At 57.8% G+C, this 20,534-nt stretch overlaps 1 protein-coding gene across 6 annotated transcripts in view; it reads right to left on the reverse strand.

The window, feature by feature from the left end:
* Positions 1-168: 168 nt before the first annotated feature.
* The window catches only part of SH3BP2 (SH3 domain binding protein 2), a gene marked incomplete at its 5' end in the record, with an annotated part of 45,852 nt that continues 25,486 nt past the window's right edge, over positions 169-20,534 (reverse strand). For 4 of the 6 annotated variants that reach the window (XM_081229279.1, XM_081229277.1, XM_081229280.1 and 1 more), the window contains 12 exons: positions 169-10,942; positions 11,298-11,357; positions 12,027-12,108; positions 12,513-12,568; positions 12,732-12,855; positions 14,242-14,890; positions 16,399-16,512; positions 16,666-16,734; positions 16,995-17,083; positions 17,936-18,006; positions 18,362-18,479; positions 20,015-20,117. In XM_081229279.1, coding sequence (XP_081085405.1) covers positions 10,805-10,942; positions 11,298-11,357; positions 12,027-12,108; positions 12,513-12,568; positions 12,732-12,855; positions 14,242-14,890; positions 16,399-16,512; positions 16,666-16,734; positions 16,995-17,083; positions 17,936-18,006; positions 18,362-18,479; positions 20,015-20,117 — 1,673 coding nt within the window. In that variant the 3' untranslated portion in view covers positions 169-10,804. The remainder of the gene's footprint in view (positions 10,943-11,297; positions 11,358-12,026; positions 12,109-12,512; positions 12,569-12,731; positions 12,856-14,241; positions 14,891-16,398; positions 16,513-16,665; positions 16,735-16,994; positions 17,084-17,935; positions 18,007-18,361; positions 18,480-20,014; positions 20,118-20,534) is intronic. The other 2 variants (XM_081229281.1, XM_081229278.1) reach the window with 1 other exon arrangement.

The raw sequence follows: 20,534 nt of genomic DNA on the forward strand, positions 1-20,534 counted from the left end.
GGCGCCGCAACCCAACAACGCACCACCCCATAGGCCCAGCCCTTGCTTCACCTCCCAGCAACGCGTGCTGCTATTGGCTGAGAGCGGGCGGGACAGGTGGGGCGGGTCCTGGGCGGGAGGGGTTACCGCCTCTGGCCACCGCTTTTCCGGGGACGGACTTAGGGGGGCCGCGCCCGCCCCCTGCAGACTAAGCAGAGTCCGAAGTGTGGGGACGGCCAGTCGCAGCCCCTCATGCCTCGTCGCTGAAGCAGGCCGGGCCGTCGTGCCAGCGGCGCCCGCTCACCCAGAACCGCTCCGTCACTCATTCATTGTTGCTGGTCAGGCTCGTGGAGGTCTCCTGCGGGCCAGATTCGTGCGATGCGCAGGAGAGCTTACCAAAGGGTATTTTCCAGGCCCTGCTCAGCCTGAGGCTGGGGGCCTCTCCCTGCCCGCCTCGCCCACTCCTCCAGCGGACGGACCCTGCCCCCTGTGCCCAGCCTTGTGCTGGTCTGCATCCAGAAGCCCTTGCCAGGGTGCCCGGGACCACGGGCAAAGTTTGGGGCCGGGCTGGCAGCCAGGGCGGGGCCAGGACAGCGGGACCTGTGGATCCCGATAAGGCTCCATCTACGCGGCCGCTGCCTGATGCCTGGAGCCTGGCCTGCTGATGCTACTTGAAAGAGCACAGTCATTGATGCAGAACCAGGGCATTGGTGAGACCAGGCCACCTGCCAGTGACCTGGAGGCAAGACTAGAGATCACATCAGCACCTGCCCCCAAACTGCCCCTCCTTGTCTCATCCGAGTCCCCAAAAGACCCAGGAGACATATGGGCTAGCTCCCTTTATACCCATAGAAAGTTGAGGCCCAGAGCTGAGCAGTGGAAGAATAGTGTGGAATCCAGGCCTTCCCTCCCAGAAAGGGTTCCCTTTGGCCTTGTCCACAGAGGGTCGGGGGTACTGTCTATGGATAACAGACAGCGACCTCTGACCTCCTGGACACTGGCTTTTCTCAGAAGACTTTTCTGACAAGACTCCACAATTCTGCATCTATCACTTCTGTTTCCCTTGCACCCAGCAACAAGGTCTGGACTGCAAGAGGTGTCAGAGGGGGCTTGCTGAAAGGAAGAAGGGAGGAGTAGACGACGACTGAGCATGTTAAGTAGAGACATAGAAGATACAAAAAAGACCCAAGTCAAACAAATAAGGTGAAAAACACAGTGTCAGAAATGAAGAATACACTGGGTGAGATCAATAGCAGATTAGACCCAGGGACTTCCCTGGTGGTACAGTGGTAAAGAATCCGCCTTCCAATGCAGACTCCGTGCTTCCACTGCAGGGGGTTTGGGTTCAATCCGTGGTCAAGGAACTAAGATCCCACATGGCCGCAGGGCAACTAAGCCTGCGCACCACAACTACTGAACTTGCATGCCTCAATGAGAGAGCCTGCATGCCGCAAACTGTAGAGCCCATGCACTCTGGAGCCCATGCGCCACAACTACAGAGCCCACGTGCCCTGAAGCCCACAGGCCACAACTAGAGAGAGAAAACCTGCACGCCACAACTAAAGAGAAGCCCGCACGCCACAACTAGAGAGAAGACCATGCGTCACAACCAGAGAGAAGCCCACGCACCACAAGGAAAGATCCTGCGTGCTGCAACTAAGACCCAACGCAGCCAAAAAAAAAAAAAAAAAAAAAACAGAAAAAACCCAAAATCAAAACAAAACAAACACAACAGATTAGACCCAGCAGAAGAAAATCTTAGTGAACTTGAAGACATGAAAAAAGAAACTAAATGAAACAGAGAGAAAAGAGCTTGGAAAAGAATAGAGCACCAATGAGCTGTAGGACAACTTCCAGAGGGCTAGTATAGATGTTAATTGGAGTCCCTGAAAATAGAGGTGAGTGTTGGGAGGACAGAAATACTGTTTGAAGATATAATGGCTGAATTCTTTTAATTTCATGAAAACTACAAACCCACCGAGATCCAAGCAGCTCGAGAAGTAACTTCTGGGGACTTCGCTCGTGGTCCAGTGGTTAACACTCCGTGCTCCCACTGCAGGGGGTGTGGGTTCAATCCCTGGTTGGGGTATAAGAGCCCACATGACATGCAGCATGGCTTCCCCCATGCTGTAACTTCTGGCTTGCTACTGAGCTCCGGTAGAAATGCAGTGTTTCTATGGGACATCTGAGGCCAGAACTGCCCATCACTTGGTTCTGTCAGACCACCAAGACATAAAAGCCAGGTAGATAAATCATCATCTGAAAGCATTTGATCCAGGATTGGATTCATGTAGGTGCAGAGGTAAGTGGTCCAGACCCCTACTCCTATAGCTGTGATACCTCTCCCTCAGCTCTCACCTGTGGTCTCAGGGGATTCCCTGTGACACAGTGACAGAGGAGGAAAAACTATATGCTTGGTCCATGGGAAGGTTGGCTAAATATGTTGGTGTGGCCTGAAAAAGGCCTAATGCTGCACTGTATCCCCATTCAGTGGTCACCCTGAAAGAAGGTGGCAAAGGGAAATCATCCCAATAGGCAAAGCCTGCAGTAATGAACTTGACCACTCACTTTGTGGGAGGGAGACATGGCCTGAACTCATGGGCAGTGAGAAATGATTTAGCTGGTTGGTCAGGAGCCTGGAAGGAGAAATGTGGAAGTTCAGGGACAAGAGGTATGGGGAAGGAGCATTTGGATGGACCTGTGAGAACTGGCACAAAGGAGGAAGATCTTTGTATTGCATATTAATGTCTACCAGTGAGCATTACCACAGAGGCTCTAAACACCAAGTAGATGGAATGGCTCAGCCAATGGGGATCAGCTAGGATCTGTCCTCTGCCACCACAATTGTCTCATCAATGAAGTAGCCATGGTGGCAGGGTGGAGGCTATGCATGAGCCCAACAGCACAAGCTCCTCATAACCAAGGCTGATCCAGCTACTGCCACTGCCAGTGTCTAACCTGTCAGCATCAGCAACCAAGGCTGAGGCCCCTGGAGGAGCCAGCCAGCCACTTGGTGGCAAGTTGATTACACTGGATCCCTTCTACCCGAGAAAAAGCAATAACTCATATTCACCAAGATAGATTGCCATGTATCTGGGTGTGGATTTGCTTTTTCTGCCTGCAGTAATTAAGCCAGCACCACTATCAAGAGCTCAGAAAGTATCTGGTTTGCTGACATGAAATGCCACATAACTGCCTAGTACTAAAGGACCTGCTTCATGGCAAAGGAGGTATGGCAATGGGCACATGACCTGGGACCCACCATTTCTACCACAAACTGTACCATCCAGAAGTTGCTGATCTACTAGAGATGGACTATGCACATGAAGGCTCAAATGAGGCTCCAACCTGGAGATGGTATCCTGGGAGCATACAGCACTGTCCTCCAGGAAGTGGTACATACTCTGTACCAATAAGTAACCACTTGGGACTTCCCTGGCAGTCCAGTGGTTAAGACTTCGCCTCCCAATGTAGGGGGTGCGGGTTCGATCACTGATCAGGGAGCTAATATCCCACATGCCTCGCAGCCAAAAAAACAAAACATAAAACAGAAGCAATATTGTAACAAATTCAGTAAAGACTTTAAAAATGGTCCACATCAAAAAAAAATCTTTAAAAACAAAAAGAAGTAACCACTTTACAAGGCTCCGTCCCTAAAAGGTGGACTACCCAGTCATCCCCTTGAGGAATTTGCACTTCCTGCTCTGCAACATTAAGTACTGAGCCTAGAGGTTTGGATTACCAAAGACGACATTTCTACCCGGGGACATAGTAAAGCTGAAGCTACAGCTGCCACCTGGTCACGTGGGACAACTTACGTCAGTAGATCAGTAGGCACAGAAAGAAGTGGCCACGTTGGCAGGGTAACTGACCCTCGTTGTTGAATGTAGGGCTGCCAGCCTCAGGATGGGGGCAGGCAGGAGTGTGTTTGGCACTCAGGCATTCCAAGGGGCAGGGTAGCTCTTGGTTCTCCCATACCCAGTGACTGTAAACAGGGAAGCATGGCAACATGGCCCGGTAAGCACAGGCTCCCAGGAGGGACTCGAAGAGCCAAAAGCCTAGCCATCAAGAAGAGAAATTTAGAAAGGGTGGTGGAAAAGGGAGGTGTTGGGTATCATTTGTGGTTTTGAGTCCAACTGCAGCAGTGGGGGCCACATAGCTCATCCCTCTACCCATCTCTCGGAAGTTCTCCCAGATACTGGGACCAGTGGGAATACTGAAGAGTCTGTGTCTGAATGGACTGAACTTAATATGAGAAACAAGTGGATCTGAGCACTTCAAGGGGTGGACTTGGTAATTGCCATTGGTGCCCTGCCCAGATCCCCATTCCGTGTTGGTGCTAAAAGTGGTCCCCTTTCCAGGTGCTGTGAGTGTTAGCTACTAATTGCCCAGAGAGCCCCTTTTGCCAGAGTGCTGCCCTTGCCCAGGAGATTATCTCCCTACCCAGACAACCCCTGGCCAATAATGCTGATCCAGGATCACACAAGTCTGGTCCCCTCAAAGCAAAACCAACTCTGTAGGACAAGGCGCATTCCAAATCTTCCTGTAGGACCAGGCTAAAGCTAGTCTCCAGATGAGACCACCTCCTTCCCGTGTTTTTTCCTTTGCACTATCCTGATTCCCCCATTCAGCTTATCCTGAGACTACTTGCACAAGAGCAATAAATCACTTGCACAAGATCCCTGTTTCAGGTTTTGCTTCTAAAGAACCCAATCTAAGAAAACTGTATATAAGAAATACTGTCGGGACTTCCCCAATGGTCCAGTTGTTAAGACTTCACGCTCCCAATGCAGGGGGCACAGGTTCAACCCCTGGTCGGGGAACTAGATCCTGCATGCTGCAACTAAAGATCCCGCATGCCACAACTAAAGATCTCGCACGCTGCAATGAAGATCTGGTACAGCCAAATAAATAAACATTTAAAAAAAAAAAAGAAAAGAAATGGGCAAAGGACTTGAATAGACATTGCTCCAAAGATATACAGATGGTCAATAAGCACATGAAAAGATGCTCAACATCACTAAGCATTAAATTGCAAATCAAAATCACCATGAGATACCACTTAACATCCATTAGGATTGCTATTATTTTTTAAAAAGAAAATAAGTGTTGACAAGGATGTGGAGAAATTAGAACCCTTGTGCATTGCTGGTGGGAACATAAAATGGTGCAGCCACTGAGGAAAATGGTATGGTGGTCCCTCAAAAAGTTAAAGAATTACCCTATGACGTAGCAATTCCACTTCCTGGTATATACCCAAAAGAACTGAAAAGAGACTCTTAACACTTATTTGTACATCCATGTTCATAGCAGTGTTATTAACAATAAATAAAAGATGGAAGCAACTCAAGTGTCGTTGAGAGATGGATAACAAAATGTGGTCCATCCATACAATGGAATATTATTTCTTTCCTTAAAAAGGAAATTCTGGGGCTTCCCTGGTGGCGCAGTGGTTAAGAATCTGCCTGTCAGTGCAGGGAACACGGGTTTGAGCCCTGGTCTGGGAAGATCCCACATGCCGCAGAGCAACTAAGCCCATGCACCACAACTACTGAGCCTGTGCTCTAGAGCCCGCGAGCCACAACTACTGAGCCCGCATCTCACAACTACTGAAGACCACATGCCTAGAGCCCGAGCTCCACAACAAGAGAAGCCACCGCAACGAGAAGCCCGCACACCACAACGAAGAGTAGCCCCCGCTCACCCCAACTAGAGAAAGCTCTCACACAGCAACAAAGACCCAATGCAGCCAAAAAATAAATAAATAAATAGATAAATTTTTTTAAAAAGAGGAAATTCTGACACATGCTACAACATGGATGAATCTTAAAGACATTATGCTAAGTGAAATAAGCCAGTCACAAAAGGACAAATGATGATTCCACTTGTATGACGGAACTAGAATAGTCAAATTCATAAGACGGAAAGTAGAATGGTGGTTGCCAGGGGCTGGAGGAGGGGGAATGGGGAGTTACTGTTTAATAGATACAGAGTTTCAGTTTTACAGGATGAAAAGAGTTATGGGGATGGATGGTGGTGATGGTTCACAACAACGTGAATGTACTTAATGCCACAGAACTGCATGCTTAAAATGATTAAAATGGTTAATTTATATTATGTATATTTTATCATCATAAAAAAAGTTTAAATGCTGTTAAAGTACACCTTCCTTTTCCAAGAAAAAAAAAGAAAAAAGAAATACTGTCTTATGTAGGAGTTAAAAAAAAAACAAACACAAAACTAGACACAACAATAAATATCAAGTAATGAGGAGCTCAATTAAGTTAAAAGTCACCTGAAGGGAATTCCCTAGCGGTCCAGTGGTTAGCACTCTGTAATTCCACTGCAGGGGGCACAAGTTCCATCCCTGGTGAGGGAACTAGATCCCACATGCATGGCACAACTGAGAGTTCGCATGCCACAACTAAGGAGCCCACGTGCCGCAATTAAGACCTGGTACAACCAAATAAATAAATTAATTAATTTAAAAAAATAGTTGGCATGGTGTTATTTGGGTGGTGTCATCCAATAAACTAAATTTGAAAAGAAAAAAAAAAGATAATTAAGCAACAGTAAGTAAGAGAGCTTGGTATTGGCATAGAAACAGACAGACAAATGGAACAGAACAAAGAGTCCAGCCACAAACCTACACATATATGGATATATGGCAAGTGGTGTTGCAGATGGTTGGGAAAGGGACAGGTTATAAATAAATGATGCAGGGGTAGGTGGGGTAACCCTATGGGGGGAAAATGAAAGTGAATCCTTATCTCTTGCTATGTGCAAAAAACAATTATACAGTTGGAGGAGATATATATGATACATGTTGCTGACAATATTGAGGCTATATAAAGAATTCTTATAGACTAATAAGAAAACAACAGGAAAATAGGCAAAAGATTTGAATAGACACTTCACAGGAGAGAAAATCAAAATGGTTAGTAAATACATGAAAATGTGCCCAACCTCATTAGTAATTAGCTAAATGCAAATTAAAGCCATAATTAAATGCCCACCAGATTGGCAAAGATGAAGGAAAGTCTGACAATACCAAGTGTTAGCAAGGATGTGGAACCAAGGGATGTCTCTTTTACTGCAAAATTCTTGGAAAACAGTGAAAGGCCCTAGAACTCAGGAGTGAGACTCCTGGGTACATACCCTAGAGAAACTTGTGCACACATGCATCACAAACACAGATAAGGCTGTTCCTAGTAGCACTGTCTGTGATTGTCCCAAACTACAAACTAAATATCCACCCACAGTAAAATGGATCCATGAACTACGATACAGTCAATGGAACAGTTTTTAGCAACGAATCTGAACAAACTACAGCTACGCACAGCAACCTGGACAAATCTCAAAGATGTAACGAGCAGAAGCCAGACACCAAAGCTTGCATCAGTATGATTCCATTCACATATCGTGCAAAAACAGGAAAGCACTGTGATGGATGAAGGCTTCATAGCAAAACAGGAATGTGAGCCTCCCCTAAGCGAGGGCAGGGGTTACTTGTGAGACAGGAAGGGGGTGGCGCTGAGCTGGGGAGGGCACACGGGGGCTGGTTCACTTCATAGCAATTTGTTACGCTGTACATTTGTGTTCTGTTCACTTTTCTGGATGTGTTTCATTCCACCGGAAATGAAAGGAAAACAGAGGTGCCTCAGCTCTGAGTAGCTCAGAGCGTGACCAGGGATGCAGCTGGAGGGCGACGCAGGAGCAGCTGTCAAGCAGCCTCTCAGGTTTCTAAGGAGCAAAGGAAGTCTGAGAGAGGCAGATGGGTCAGGTCTGCTTTGCATCCCACGACTCTCCCTCCCGAGAGAGTGCTGGTGGCTTGATGCGGGATGGCCACTAGCAACCATCTCCGGGGCACAGACAGGGGGCCCGATGTGTGTGCAGGTTGCCCAGCCAGAGAAAGGCTGCGGCCTGCCCCTCACTGCCCCTCTAGAGACACACAGATTTGGTTCAAGTGCCAGCTCTGCCTGATATTCCCTGGGTGGCCTTGCTGTCCTCTATGCCGTGCCCTCCAGAGGGCAGCCCAGTGCAGCCCAGCTGGATGAGAAGCCCCTTGGGCCCAGGCCCCTGGTGCTCAGCCTGGGGTGTCAGAAGCTCCCCCTCGGACCAGCGGGGGCGTCCATGCAATGTGACCCAGAATTAGGGTGGGGACTGGGAACAACCTTGGCTTGTTTTGTGAGGTCTCTTCTGGTTCTAAAAACATCTTTTGACAATAAAACTCTATGAACAGAAGGTACAGAGGCTCACTGCACTCCTGATGAACTGCAGGAAAAGTAAAACCACGTTCAGTGCTCAGCTTGGAGAAGCTTCCCAAAGTGTCTAGGGCCCTCTTCCATGGCACAGGAATTGAACCATCTCTGGACTCACCATCAGGCTGGGCAGGTCAGCGAAGCCTCTCTGAGCCTCAGTTTCCCTATCTGTAAGGTGAGGGAGCAGCACAGCGCCTCGGGTGGGGCCCCTGTCAGTTTACCCCCAGACTGCGGCTGGGAGGGCAGAACAGTGAGGCAGGTCAGTCTTGTCCCCCCCTCCCCGAGCTGTGGCCCCCTCGCTGGGTGAAGGCATGCCCAGAACTCCAGGAGGCAGGCAATGACTGTCCAAGGCCGCGCAGGTGGCAGGGAGCTAGGCAGGGGCCAGGGTCTGGGCTCAGCAGCGAAGGACAGATCACACGGCTGGGTCTGGAATCCAGGCCTTTCTGAGCCTGGGTTTTCTCACCTGTAGAACAGTTTGCCTGGAGGGCAGCTGCAATTAGACCTAAGTCAAGTGTGCAGTTCAGCACCTTGAGTACAAGTGCTCAGCCAGTGGTAACCACCCTCCAGCCCTATGTGAGGAATATAACATTCATGGCAAGTCTTGGGGGAGTGGGACCCCTTCCAGCCCCTCCTGCGTGCTGGAGGACTGTGCCTGGGGCCCCATCCACTACCGTCCACACACTCTAGCAACCGAGGCCCTGGGCCTGGGGTGTGAACTCACAGAGGAGGGCAGCTGTCCCGGCAGGCCCTGGGCTGGGCCTCTAGCAGCGACAGGCCTCATCTGTCCAGGCCAGAAGGACCTATCACCTGGCTCTGGATACCAGAACCCCCCAACCTTCCAGCTCAGGAGTCTTCAAGTATGAGCTGGCTGCCAAGTGGCTGCGTGTCAGCTAAAAGCATCAGTGTCCTGTGTCCTACAGCAATCAGCAGCACAGCAGACCCCAGACACTACTGGAAACGGCTTCTCTGATTTCACAGAAAGGGAAACTGCAAGCCACAGTGGGGACTGGTGTGCGTCACTGGGCTCAGGGCAGCGGACTGCAACTGCAGGAAGGAGGAACTGCTGGTTTCCCACAGATGCTGCGGAAGGAACACCAGGGGCTCCGGTGCCCCCAACTCCACCAGGCGGCTGAAGAAGAAACATCTGTAGAGGTGGTGCTGGACGCTCGGTTCCTGGGAGGAGACGGCTGCTGTCTTCCCCGCTGCACCTCCAGGAGCCTCCCACCTGACTGGACTCCTCTCTCTTCCTCCAATGAACGACCTCACCCCAGGACATGCCCAGGGCAGGGGAGGGGACGTCCAAAGGGCCTTCCTCCGGGACCATTAATCAATGGCTAGTGGGCACATGGGCTCTTGTGATTTGGCTTTTACATCGCAAATTCCTCGTTCCCAGCACAAAGTGCAGCAAGGAGCAAATGACCCTGGGTTCCCTGCCAGCCCTGACACCCAGTTGAGTCTGTTTTCATGAGGGAAAAAAAAAAAAATTCCAACCTGGATGGCCAGGCCAGGGAGAGCAGCCTGCTGGAATTCCATGGCAGGAAGCAAGGGGATGATCGGTGCTGGGCCTGCACCAGGCATGGATCAGAGGACTTGGGCATCTGGGTACCACTGTCCCCACCCACCCCTGGCTGACACAGGGCCTACTCTTCCTGCAGCACTGTATCCATCACTTCCTCCAGGAAGTCCTCCTGGAGCCCCCAGCTGGGTTGCAAGCTCCCAGCCCCTGCACACCCTGCTGCCGTGGACGGTGGGCGTTGTGCGTACCTTCTGCCCGGTTGTCTCCCAGTAACCACTGGTTAAGCCAACGAATGACCCAATTACTGATGTGAGGGGCCTCTTAGCTCTGTAGCCTCACTGCCCTGGACCTGACTTCTGGCAGCAGAACCTGGCGTTCTGGATACAGGCTCTGGGCCCAGACTGTCCAACTTTTCGGGTCCTGTTCTGTTACCAGCTGTGGACCCAAGGGTAAGTCATTTAGCGCCCTGTGGCCTAGAAAACAAGACCACCTCCTAGAGGTCCTGTGAGCTGACCTGCTACAGTCAACACTTGGAGGCTGGCGTGGGTACTCAGTAAGGCCGGCCGTGCCCCCTTCCCAGTGCAGCCCTGGCCACCGGGGCAAAGGTCATCTGTGCTTTATTGTGTGGCACCGGCCCCTCACGGAGCCTGCATTGTAGCGTTCCTGGGGGTCCAGCCCCTGCCCCACCCCAAATACCCCAGCCCTGCCCAGCTCCCAGCCCAGTGCCGGGGGGGTGTGCCGGGGGTACCAGAATTTCTGTAAATCAAGTCTAGACTGGGCTCAGTCCTAGGCTCCTGGGAGGTGAGCAGGGTGAGACAGGAGAGCCCCACACAATTCTCTGGAGCCCAGGGCCTGGCCGAGCCCCGGGGGACCCAGCCTGCTAGGAGGGGCCTGGCCTGGCAATCTCTGTGAGGTGTCCACTGGGGAGGCCCCGGTCAGAGCACAGCGCTGGCTTCCGCATGTCCTCCCGTGCAGGCCGGTCTCCTTCTGCGTGGCCCAGGGCTATGGCCCCTAGGCTGTCTCTGCCCAGTAGCGTGCAGCACAGGTGTCACCTGGGCCTGGCGTAACCGTAGGGGTGCCGCAGCAGCAGGCTCTGGTGGCCAGGCAGCACGTGAGTGTGGTAGTGCTCCACCAGGCTGCCCACGCTCACAAACAGGACCTCGCCCTCCAGGTAGAACTTCGCCTCCTGGGTGGGGAGTGGGGTAGGGTCAGAGGGCCCGGCCAGCCGGCCCTCCCTGTAAGACGGGGCGGTCGGCAGTAACACTCTGCCCAGGGGACGCAGGCCAGGTCTGTAAATAAGCCGAGTGCCGAGGGCTGATCACCCCATCTCCTCCAGGGTGAGTGGAAGACACAGAGAAGCCAGGAGAGGGGGGAGGTGGGGCCGTGGAGAGAGGGGAGGGCGGAGGAGGGGTGTTTGGGGTGCTGGCCTCAGACCACTCACTACCTATGCTCTTCCAGGGAGACTCTGCCTTGACCCCAGCCAAGCCCCGGACTAGGGCTCCCCTCCCGCCCAGGGCCCTCGGGTAGGCCAGCCCGCTCACCTTCTCAAAGATGCGGTAGTTCCTCACTTTGCTGGAGGTTTCGTCCCACACGACCAGAACCTACGGGGAGAGGAGCGGGCAGAGGATGGCTCAGTCCCCTCAGGAAAGACATAGACTCGGGGTGCGGGGGCAGCAGCGTCGAGGCTGGGTCCCTGGGGGAGGGTCACCCTGCCCATGGACAGCAGGGTCATGATGGGCGGCCCCTTGCCCAGGGACTCCTGCCCGCAGAGAGTCTGCTGAGACGTGAATGACAGTAGCAGGTGCCTGGTCCACACTAGGACCATCTCCGACACTCAAGGGGAAACAGGCTCAGTGAGGTCACACGAGTCACCCTTGGAGGGGCACAGGCAGAGCCAGCAGACCTCCTAACGTTCCCATGTCCGCAAGCAGCCTCCCCTTCAAAGAGCAGGAAGGGGAACCCCCTACCCCGTCAGAGCCCCGGGCCCCCCAACCCTTCCTATGCCTCACGCCCGTGCTGGGGAGTGGGCACCACTGCAGATGGTGTTGAGTTCCTGAGAATGGATAGGGAGAAGGGGCTGTAGACCTCAAGGATGGAGCCCGGTTGAGAAGCCAAGTAAGAGGCTGCGCAGGGAAATGAGCTACGAACTGTAGAGTCCCATGCTCGCCTGTCAGCCTGGGTGTGTAGAGAGCGGCAGACCCCATGACGCAGCCATGCTGGGGGCCTTTGCACAGCAGGGTGACGGTTGAGCATCCCCCCTGGGTGCCTACCTTCCCCACCTTGGTGGAGGAATTCCGGATGCAGTAGAGGCCATCCAGGGGCTCTCCCCGGGGGCTCGTGGCTTTGAACAGCCTACAAGAACACAGCCATGCGAACAGGTGAGCCCCCCTCGGACAGCTCTCTCAAGGACCCTCCAGCCGCCCCCCCCCACGTGGCTTTCTGTCGTCCCAGATTTTGCAGCTCAGGTTCCGAGAGCACTGGGGACCACGAGGGCCGGCCACACAGAGCCCAGGGCGAGGCCAGAGCAGGGGCTGAGCTGGCAGGAGTCGTTCTTTCACCGGGTTTCTCATAGCACTCAGCTGTGTTCTCGTGCCAGTAACTGCCCAGCACCGAGGCTGGAGAGGGGGACCGAAGAGCAGGAAGACCGGAGGGTGTGCGTTCGTGCATGTGTGTGTGTGTGAGTGTGTAGAGGGGGCGGCCGAGAACCTCAGGTCTGCCAAGACAAGGCCTTGGAGAAAGAAGAGCTTCACACTGACCTTTCCACTTCGCAAGATTCCGTGGTGTTGATGAAAACTGAGCTGGGCAGTGGCACCTGGAGGGAGGTCAGCATGGTCAGCGTCAAGGCCCGGGTGGGGCTTTCCCCGCTGGCTGCCAGCCTGTGCCGGGAGCTGGGGCTTTGCACCGTGTTCCACGCCCCCAGCTCTCCCGCAGCTGCCCACCCCCGTCAGAGATCTGGGCGCTCCACTCGGCCTTGCCTTCTCATAGTCCTCATCAGAGTCCTCCCCACCAGCGTCCGCCGGCGGCGTGTCAGCCTGCGCGGGTTTCCGGGGTTTTTCAAAGGAGAAGCTCCTGAAGCTCTGCCCGTCGGGGGGTGATCGCCTGGAAGGGGAGCAAAGAGAGGAAGGCCGTGTCGCTGCCAGACGTGGGACAGGCTCCCTCTGCTCCCCCCAGACACTGCTCCCCGTGCCGTCAAGTAACCACACCAAGCCTGGGGACCCATGAGGTCTGGCGCCTGCAGCCCTGCTGGCTGTCAAAGGTTCAGGACCACAGAGCTCTGGAGGGCTCCACGCTGACCGCCCTGGGGTGGCAGCAATCGCCTGATGCCTGGCCGCCTGAGCCGGGGTCACCGGCAAGGGGGGTCCTGGGCTCCAGACGCTGTGGGCAAAGGGCCCAGTGCTGCCACTGACCAGCTCTGTGACCTCAGCCAAGTCGCACTCCTCCCAGAGCCACGGGGGATGGATGTGAATGGGTTGAGCTGAAGGGACACGCCCCTCACTGTGGCCACATGGTCCGAGCCTCCAGGGCTTCAGGGAGGGTTAAAGGAGGCCACCCTGGGATGGGCTGCCAGGCTGTGGGTGAGGCTGTGCTGTGGACGATCAGCTCTGGCACATGCAGCCCCGTGGCACTCAGGTCCAGATCCACAGCTCATGAACACATGAGCCAGCCTACAACTCTGCGGCCCTCACGAAACAGAACCATGTGTGTGCCAAGGGGTCCTCCCAGGCACTTCCACATGGGTGGCAGTGCTAACAGAGCCCTAGGGAGAAGGGTGCCGTGGTCAAGAGTACTCAGGAAGAACCGTGCTAGTGTGCCTGCTCAGGCTCCCCACTGGGGCTCCCGGAGCCTTCACTGCTGAAGGCCCTGCGGGCTGTGGGTGTGAGGACACACCAGTCTCCCGGCACTGCCCAGCAATAAAGCTGCAAGTGTTTTGAGCAGGCCTCGAGGTGAGTCACACACACGTTCCACATTCCACTGGCAACTGGCAGGTTCCCAGTTGGGAAGGGCACAAAGGCAGCCTCGGTGGCGTCAGAGCCAGGGTGGCATCTGGAGCCCCAGACAGGGCCGGGAAGGGCACTTCTGGCTCAGGAGGGCTCAGTTCCAAACCTCCCCACAGCGCCCGTCCCTGGGCAGGCTGGCAGTGCCCGGAGGGCCCTCACTGCACGGCAGGGGCTCTGGGAGGCCGGGGTGCCCAAAGCCCCGCCTCGCCCACTGCTCCCCAAGGCAGCCACGGGCTCCAGGCTTACCACCCACAGGGCTGGACCTCAAGGGCCAGGCGGGACACCCCCGGGAACCCCCGCGTTAGGTGTAGGGGAGGCCGTTCAGCATAGGCAGCCCAGGGCCATCAAGGCGCCTTCCTCCCCCCACCCAGGCCAGGGCCGCCTGGCGCCCGTCATGGGCTGCATGCCAGAGGCAGGGAGGCTGGGTCGCCGGTGGGAAGACAGGCTGGGGAGGGGTCCCGGTGGCACCAGTGCAGCACAGACTCACTGGAGGTGGGGGAGAGGTGGCTTTTCTGGCCTGGGCAGGATCGCGGGCCGGGCTGCGGCCTCGGGCGTGGGCAGCTTCAGTGCGGGAGGCCGGGGGGCCACGGCGGGCACCAAGAGTCCGGGCTTGGCTGCCTCCCTCGGGGGGGCCACTTCAGTCACCTTCAGGAGCTTGGGCTTGTTGGCCGGCACAGGAGGGGGCTCAGGTGTGGGTGGCCCCCGAGGGGACAGGTGGAAGGACTTGAGCTTCTCACAGTTCCTGGAGGTGGTAGCAGCTGCGCTGGCAGAGCTAGGAGAGCCGGCGCTGTGGCCAGGGACCTGGGGCTCTGGGCCGGGGCTGGCGTCCTCGCGGAAGCAAGGTGGCTTCCGGCTGGGCACGGCAGGCAGGCCGCCCAGTGGGGGTTCACTCACCCTCCGGGAGGGGGCAGGCACCCTGGGGCTGGGCTCGAGCCGCCTCGGGCCCAGCAGCTCCCTCCTGGAGTCCTCAGGGGCCGGGCCGGCATCGGGGATGCTGCGCTTAGGGGGTGCAGGTGGCAGCAGAGGGCCTGGACCCTTGGAGGAAAAGGAGTGGGCCCGGGGCACATCAGAGAAGACGGGCTTCCTGGGCGTGGGCACCGGAGGTGGGGGGTAGGCCGGTGGGTGGATCAGGGCATCTGCAGAGCAAGGAGACCCATCTGGTGAGCGAGCGTCCCCTGCTGGAGGCCAGAGCAGCACCACCTCTTCCGGCAAGTGATGGCCAGGGGCAAGCAGGCGTGCAACCCCTCAGCCCCCAGCCCCCAGCCTGGCCGCCCGCCCTACAACCCCGATGCCCAGCACTCCCGATGCAGCCTTCCTTCTGGGACCCTGGCCCACCCCAGGCCACCCGGCCCTCCCTATCTGTCCTCCATACGGCAGCCTGTACAAAATTCCTGAAGCCCAGGTGTCACATCAGGAGCCTTTAGCTTCCGGGGGAGCGGGTCGGGGCGAGAAAGAGAAGGGGCAAGGAAGCCTCCCAGGACTGGGCCTCAGCTGGGGCGGCTGGGATTCCCACTAACAGAGGGGAGGAGGAAGGGCGGGAGCAGGCTGGGGGAAGCTGGGGGTTGGGTTTGCTCCTAACAAGTTGACAGCGCCACGAGACACCTAGGGGATGTCGAGTGGACTCCAGGGGCCCAGGCCCAGAGTTCAGAGGAGAGGCCCTGGCTGGAAATGTCAGGAGTCAACAGCCTGTCGATGACACTGGCTGTGGCCCAGGAGCAACAGGAGGGGAGCGGGCCAGGCCTGAGCCCCAGGGTTGTGCGCGTGGGCACCGCGGGCAGCACAGGGCTGGGCAGGAGGGAACCTGGAGCACCAGGTGTCTGGGGCTGGCGAGGCAGGTGAGGGCAGGGAGGGGGCCCTAGGCCAAGTGTCACCCTCGGGCGCTGGGGTGGGAACCCTGACGAGAGGCGTTCTGGGTGAGGAGCTGGGAATGCGCAAGCAGGTGTGCAGGAGCGCTGGGCCCCTGGAGGTCAAGGTGGGGATGAGGGTAAGGTCTCCACGGGCACTCTCCAGCCGGGGGTGGGGCAGACAGAGGCAGGGCTTCACCAGGGCTGTGGTCACAGGCCCGAGAGATGAGAGAGCGAAGCGGACGAGCGCGGGCGCAAAGACCAGAGGACGGACGAGGGTCTGATGTGGGCTCGGTGCTGGCCGGCAGGTCCTGGTGGGCTGAAGGCCTGTGGGAGCTGGGGCCCCAGAGGGAGGGAGCCAGTAGGAGGGAAGAGGGCTGGCCCCAGGTGCACTTGAGGGAGACACAGCTAAGAGGAGGCCACGAGGAGTTGAGGGGGGCAGAAGACAAGGTGGATGGAGAGGAGGCCAAGGAACAGGGAGTCCCCGGCCATGATGAAATCAACAAGAACAAGAGGAACTGAGGGAGGAGAACTGGGTGTGGAAGGAATAGCGAGTGATGGGACAGACGGCAGGACAGAGGCATGGCCCTCCCCCACTCATCCCTGCGCTTCCCTGGGATGCCTGGTACAAGCCTGTCTCCCTTGCTTGGCTGAGTGCTCTGGGGGGTGGGGGTGGGGTGGGGTAGTTGAGTGACCATCTGGCCACAGGTGCTCACGGAGAGCTCTCCTCCTTCCCTGTTCTCAGCCCCCAGGGCCAGCCCTGGCTCAGCATCCCACGAGTGGGGCTCCCCCTCACCTACCTCTGCACCGCCCCTCCCCCATCCCAGGCCAACTGGAGGAGGTCAGAGGAGCAGGGGAGCACAGCCAGCCTCTTCTGCTCTGTTCCTCCCAATACTCGGGCTGAGGGAGAAAAACTGAGGCCCGAGGTGGAGACGGTCAGGCCTCAGGCCACCCAGAGCCGTACCCAGGCTGACAGCCCCAACCCAGGGTGGGGAGCCTCTGCTCCAGGCCCCAGTCCCTGTTCTCTACTCCCAGCGCTCCCCAGGCCCACCGGCTGCCCCGCCTACCCTCAGGCTTCCCGGAGTCGGGGCAGTCGGGTTCCATGTAAGAGTCGTCCTCGTCGTCGTGCTCGTAGTCTGTGGGGCAGATGGAGGGTCGGACTCAGGGCCACCCAGGCCAACTGCACCCAGGCTGGGGTAGCCGGGCGGGGCTCTCAGGACCTTGCTCCCTCAGGGGGGCCTGGGGCCAGGATGAGGTGGGCAGGATGGGAACCCAAGACCCAGGCTGCCTGGGAAAGCCGAAGGGACGGAGCAGGGAGGCCAGCCAGCTACGTCTCCCGCCTGGGCAGCAGCCAGGCGTGGAGGGACGGCAGGCGGAGGATGCGGACGCGCCTCACCTTCATTGTCAGTGGGGTACGGAGAGAGGCTGATGTCCACGGGCCGCTCGATGGCACCGTAGAAGCTGTCTGTGTCCGAGCTGGAGTCGCTGAGTGCAGGGCGGGCGGGGCAGTGAGTACCGGGCAGGGGGTCTCCTGCACTCACTCTCGGACACGCAGACAGACACACACACATACAGACACGGATGCAGCCACATGCACGTGGACACTCCGACATGCGGATGCGGACAAACACACAAACACGAGAACACACACGGAGACGTGTGGACACAGAAAGATCTAGACACACATATACACACAAAACAAGGGCACACAAGGGGACTGGAGGCTGTGGTGTCTCCCTCCTCAGCCCCACCGTGGTTCTCGCCACAAGTACACCCCGACTGCCCAGACGGTGCCAGGCCTCAAGGCTGGGCACACGTCCCCACCTGCTCCTGCCCTGGGGGCTCAGGCAGGGGCCTGCGGGACAGCCTAGGTGTGCCCAGCCCTACCTGGGCCTCCCTATCCTCATCTCTGAAAGGACCGGGTGGATGCAGTTCCCGCCCAGAGAGCCCCTGCTGCTTTTGAGCCACCTTCACCCCGCGGTCATCAACACCCAGACAGGCTGGGTCACTGCTCTGGGCACTCACTCTGCTCTCACTCCCTAGTGAGGGGTGCTGGGAACCCAAAGGCCTGAGCTGCTAGAAACGCCGGGCTTCCTGGGTGGGCGAGTAAAAGCACGTGTAATCCCCAAACAGGAACTACCAATGGGGTGCACGCATACACATGCTTACACACTCGGGTGCACACACACAGGTGCACCCACGTGGCCCAGCTGGCACCTTCAGAAAAGCCTTCAAGGAGGGGATTCTGGGCCAAGTCCCCAGGGGTCAGGAGGCAGGCACACGTGTCAAGTCCAGGGCCCTAGTGACACCGGCCCACCATCACACCCCCAGGCCCACCTGGCATCCAGAGGCAGCTCCTTCTTCTCATGGAAGTGGCCAATCTCCCTGCGCAGCAAGGCCATCCAGCTCTGCGGGTCAGTCAGGCCCTCAGCGGGCATGATGCTGCCCAGGGGAGGAACCCACCCTCATCCCTCCTCCCCTGCCCGCACTGGCTGGTCTGTGTCGACCACCAAGGTTGGGGAAGACGACCCTGGCTGGCCCTTCTGGGGCCGCGGCCCCACTTCAGCCCACCCAGGGTTCCTCCTGAGACAGCATGCTCTGAGTATGAGGGGGCTGGCGCCAGGCCCTGGGCGTGAGGACCGGAGACTGGGGGGCGGCACCCACCCAGCTGCCCATGCCCCAGCCACGGCCCCTCAGGGCCTGGACGGGGGCCCTGATAGTTCCCCGTCCCCACAAGGCAGGTCCAACCCGGCCCCCCATCACCTTGCGCTCATCCTCAGAAGAGGCAGAGAAGAACCACGTGCGGTGCTTCTTGCTGATGTGGACGATCTTGAAGGGGAAGACGTTGCTGGATGTCGTCTCCTCAGCTGCCCGCATCACCCTGAGGGCAGTGCCAGTGGTCACCATGTGGCCCATGCCCGCAGGGACGGCCCAAGCACAGCCCCGCCCCTGGACAGGTCTTGGCACCCAGCACCACGCCCCGAGGGACACGGGAAGATCTGGACGGTCGGCCCATCGATGCTGCTGGCTGAAGGCCTGGATGCGTCAGGCACAAGGAAGCGTGTGGGCAAGGGTGGGCAATGAGCGGAGGGCACAGGGGTCCAGGAGGGTTTCCAGGGAGCAGCGCGTGCAGGGCTCTGATATGAGGACTTGCCACCCTCGCTGCCCACCAATGCTACTTTACTTGGATGCCTCGGGCCCTGCCTGGCCCCTGGCCTACCTCCTGGGGACACTCATGGGGCTCATGTCACCCTCAGCCCTGCCCCTGCTGCCAGGTGCCAGAGGCCCAGGGAGGCCACAGAGCCACTTTGCTGGCCTGAGAACATTTCAGGGAAGTGACTCACTGCGGCCGCTCCTGCAGCCAGGACAGGGGGTTTGCGTAGAGATCACAAACTCTACCATGGGGGGCGCTGTCAGGCTGGGCGCCTGGGGCAGGTGTGTCCATCCGGCCCATCAGAGGGCCTGGACCATCCCCTGCTGCAAGGCTGCAGTCCCACCAGGCCAGGGGTGGTGTGTTTGGGGAAAGGAAATGTCCCTCCCCAGGGGACACCAGAGTCTGATCCACCAGTGCCCGCTGGCAGCCACAGGGCCCTGGAGCCTCCCCCGGCCTCCACCTGGGGGATGGGCACTGGGCTGGGTGCTTGGGGCAAGTTTCCCTACTGAACTTGCGGCCAGCATGTGAGTGGAGGCCTAGAGTCACTCCCCAAGGGCGCCAGTCCTGCCACTGCACCACGGGACCCTCAGGTTCTCATAGGCAGGAAGGGCTGGGCCCTCCCGGGGTGGGGGGGCCGGCAGGGACACAGACTAATGCCATTGGGTGCAGGGCCTGGGTGGTGTGACACCAAGACCTAGAGCCAGGAATCACACTTGACCCCCGCGTGCAGGCCTGAGGCCATGGGTGGGCCCACACATGCCAACATGCCCCATCCCCCCGGGGGGTGGGGGGGAGACCCAGTGCCCATGAGTCAGAGAGCTCCTTGAGGGCAGGCTCATGCCCAACTGATAGACTGGCAGCCCGCAGCAGGGAACTGGCCCCAGCCTGGGAGGCCCCGGGAGCCAGGGGGGCCTGGGGCAGGGCCTGGGGTAGTGGGCTGGGCTCTTGGCCAGAAGGAGGCAGAGATGGTTGGGGGGGCAAAGGTGGGGAGGAAGGAGGGACGCAGAAGTCAATGGGCTGTGACCGAATGGGGACTCTGTAGAGCAGGCTGTTGCAACCCTTGAAGCTGACAAAGCGGCAGGAAGCCCCAGCCTCGACCCCAGGCCCTCGGCAACGGCCTGAGGCTAGGATGGAGCGGCAGAGGCTGGACCCATCTGAAGGGCTGGGGGTGTGAAACATCTCAGGAAAGTCTGGACTTGTCTTGGGTGGGAACCGGGGGCGAACCCACTGGCCGTGGGGCTGAGGGTCAGTGGGGAACTTACCGGTTGTAGCCACTCAGCGAGAAGGCGCCCTGCGGGGAGGCAGACGTGCTGCTCTTAAAGTAGTAGATGCAGCGCTTGTGGATGATGACGAAGCGCAGGGGCCCTGCGGAGCGGGGCGAAGGCAGGGGCTGAGCCTCTGGGCAGGCCCCACTCCAGGGACCACGCCTGGAGGCCCTGGGCGACTCCAGGCCAGGCCTCCTGCCCCCTCCCCAGGAGTCTACCATGGGGCCAAATGCTGACAGATGGATGGGCATGCTGGTCCCTCCAGGGCAGGGGAGATTCAGGGGGCTGTGTGGCGCTACCACAGGCCCCAGGGACAAGGGACTAAAGTGGCTCGAGGAAGGGCAGAGCCAGGGCTAGAGGCCCAGGGAGGCCACAGAGCCGCCTTGCTGGGTGGAGCAAGGCTGGGGGCAAAGAAGCCCAGAGGTCTTGCCAACAAGAGCGGCAGGTGTGGAGCCAGTTATGGTGAGAACCCCTGGGGCTACTGCCCCATCCCTGAGCAGCCCCTCCCAGGCCTGGA

The sequence above is a fragment of the Mesoplodon bidens genome (genome assembly GCF_964165515.1).
Source record: "Mesoplodon bidens genome assembly, chromosome: 1".
NCBI lineage: Eukaryota > Metazoa > Chordata > Mammalia > Artiodactyla > Ziphiidae > Mesoplodon > Mesoplodon bidens.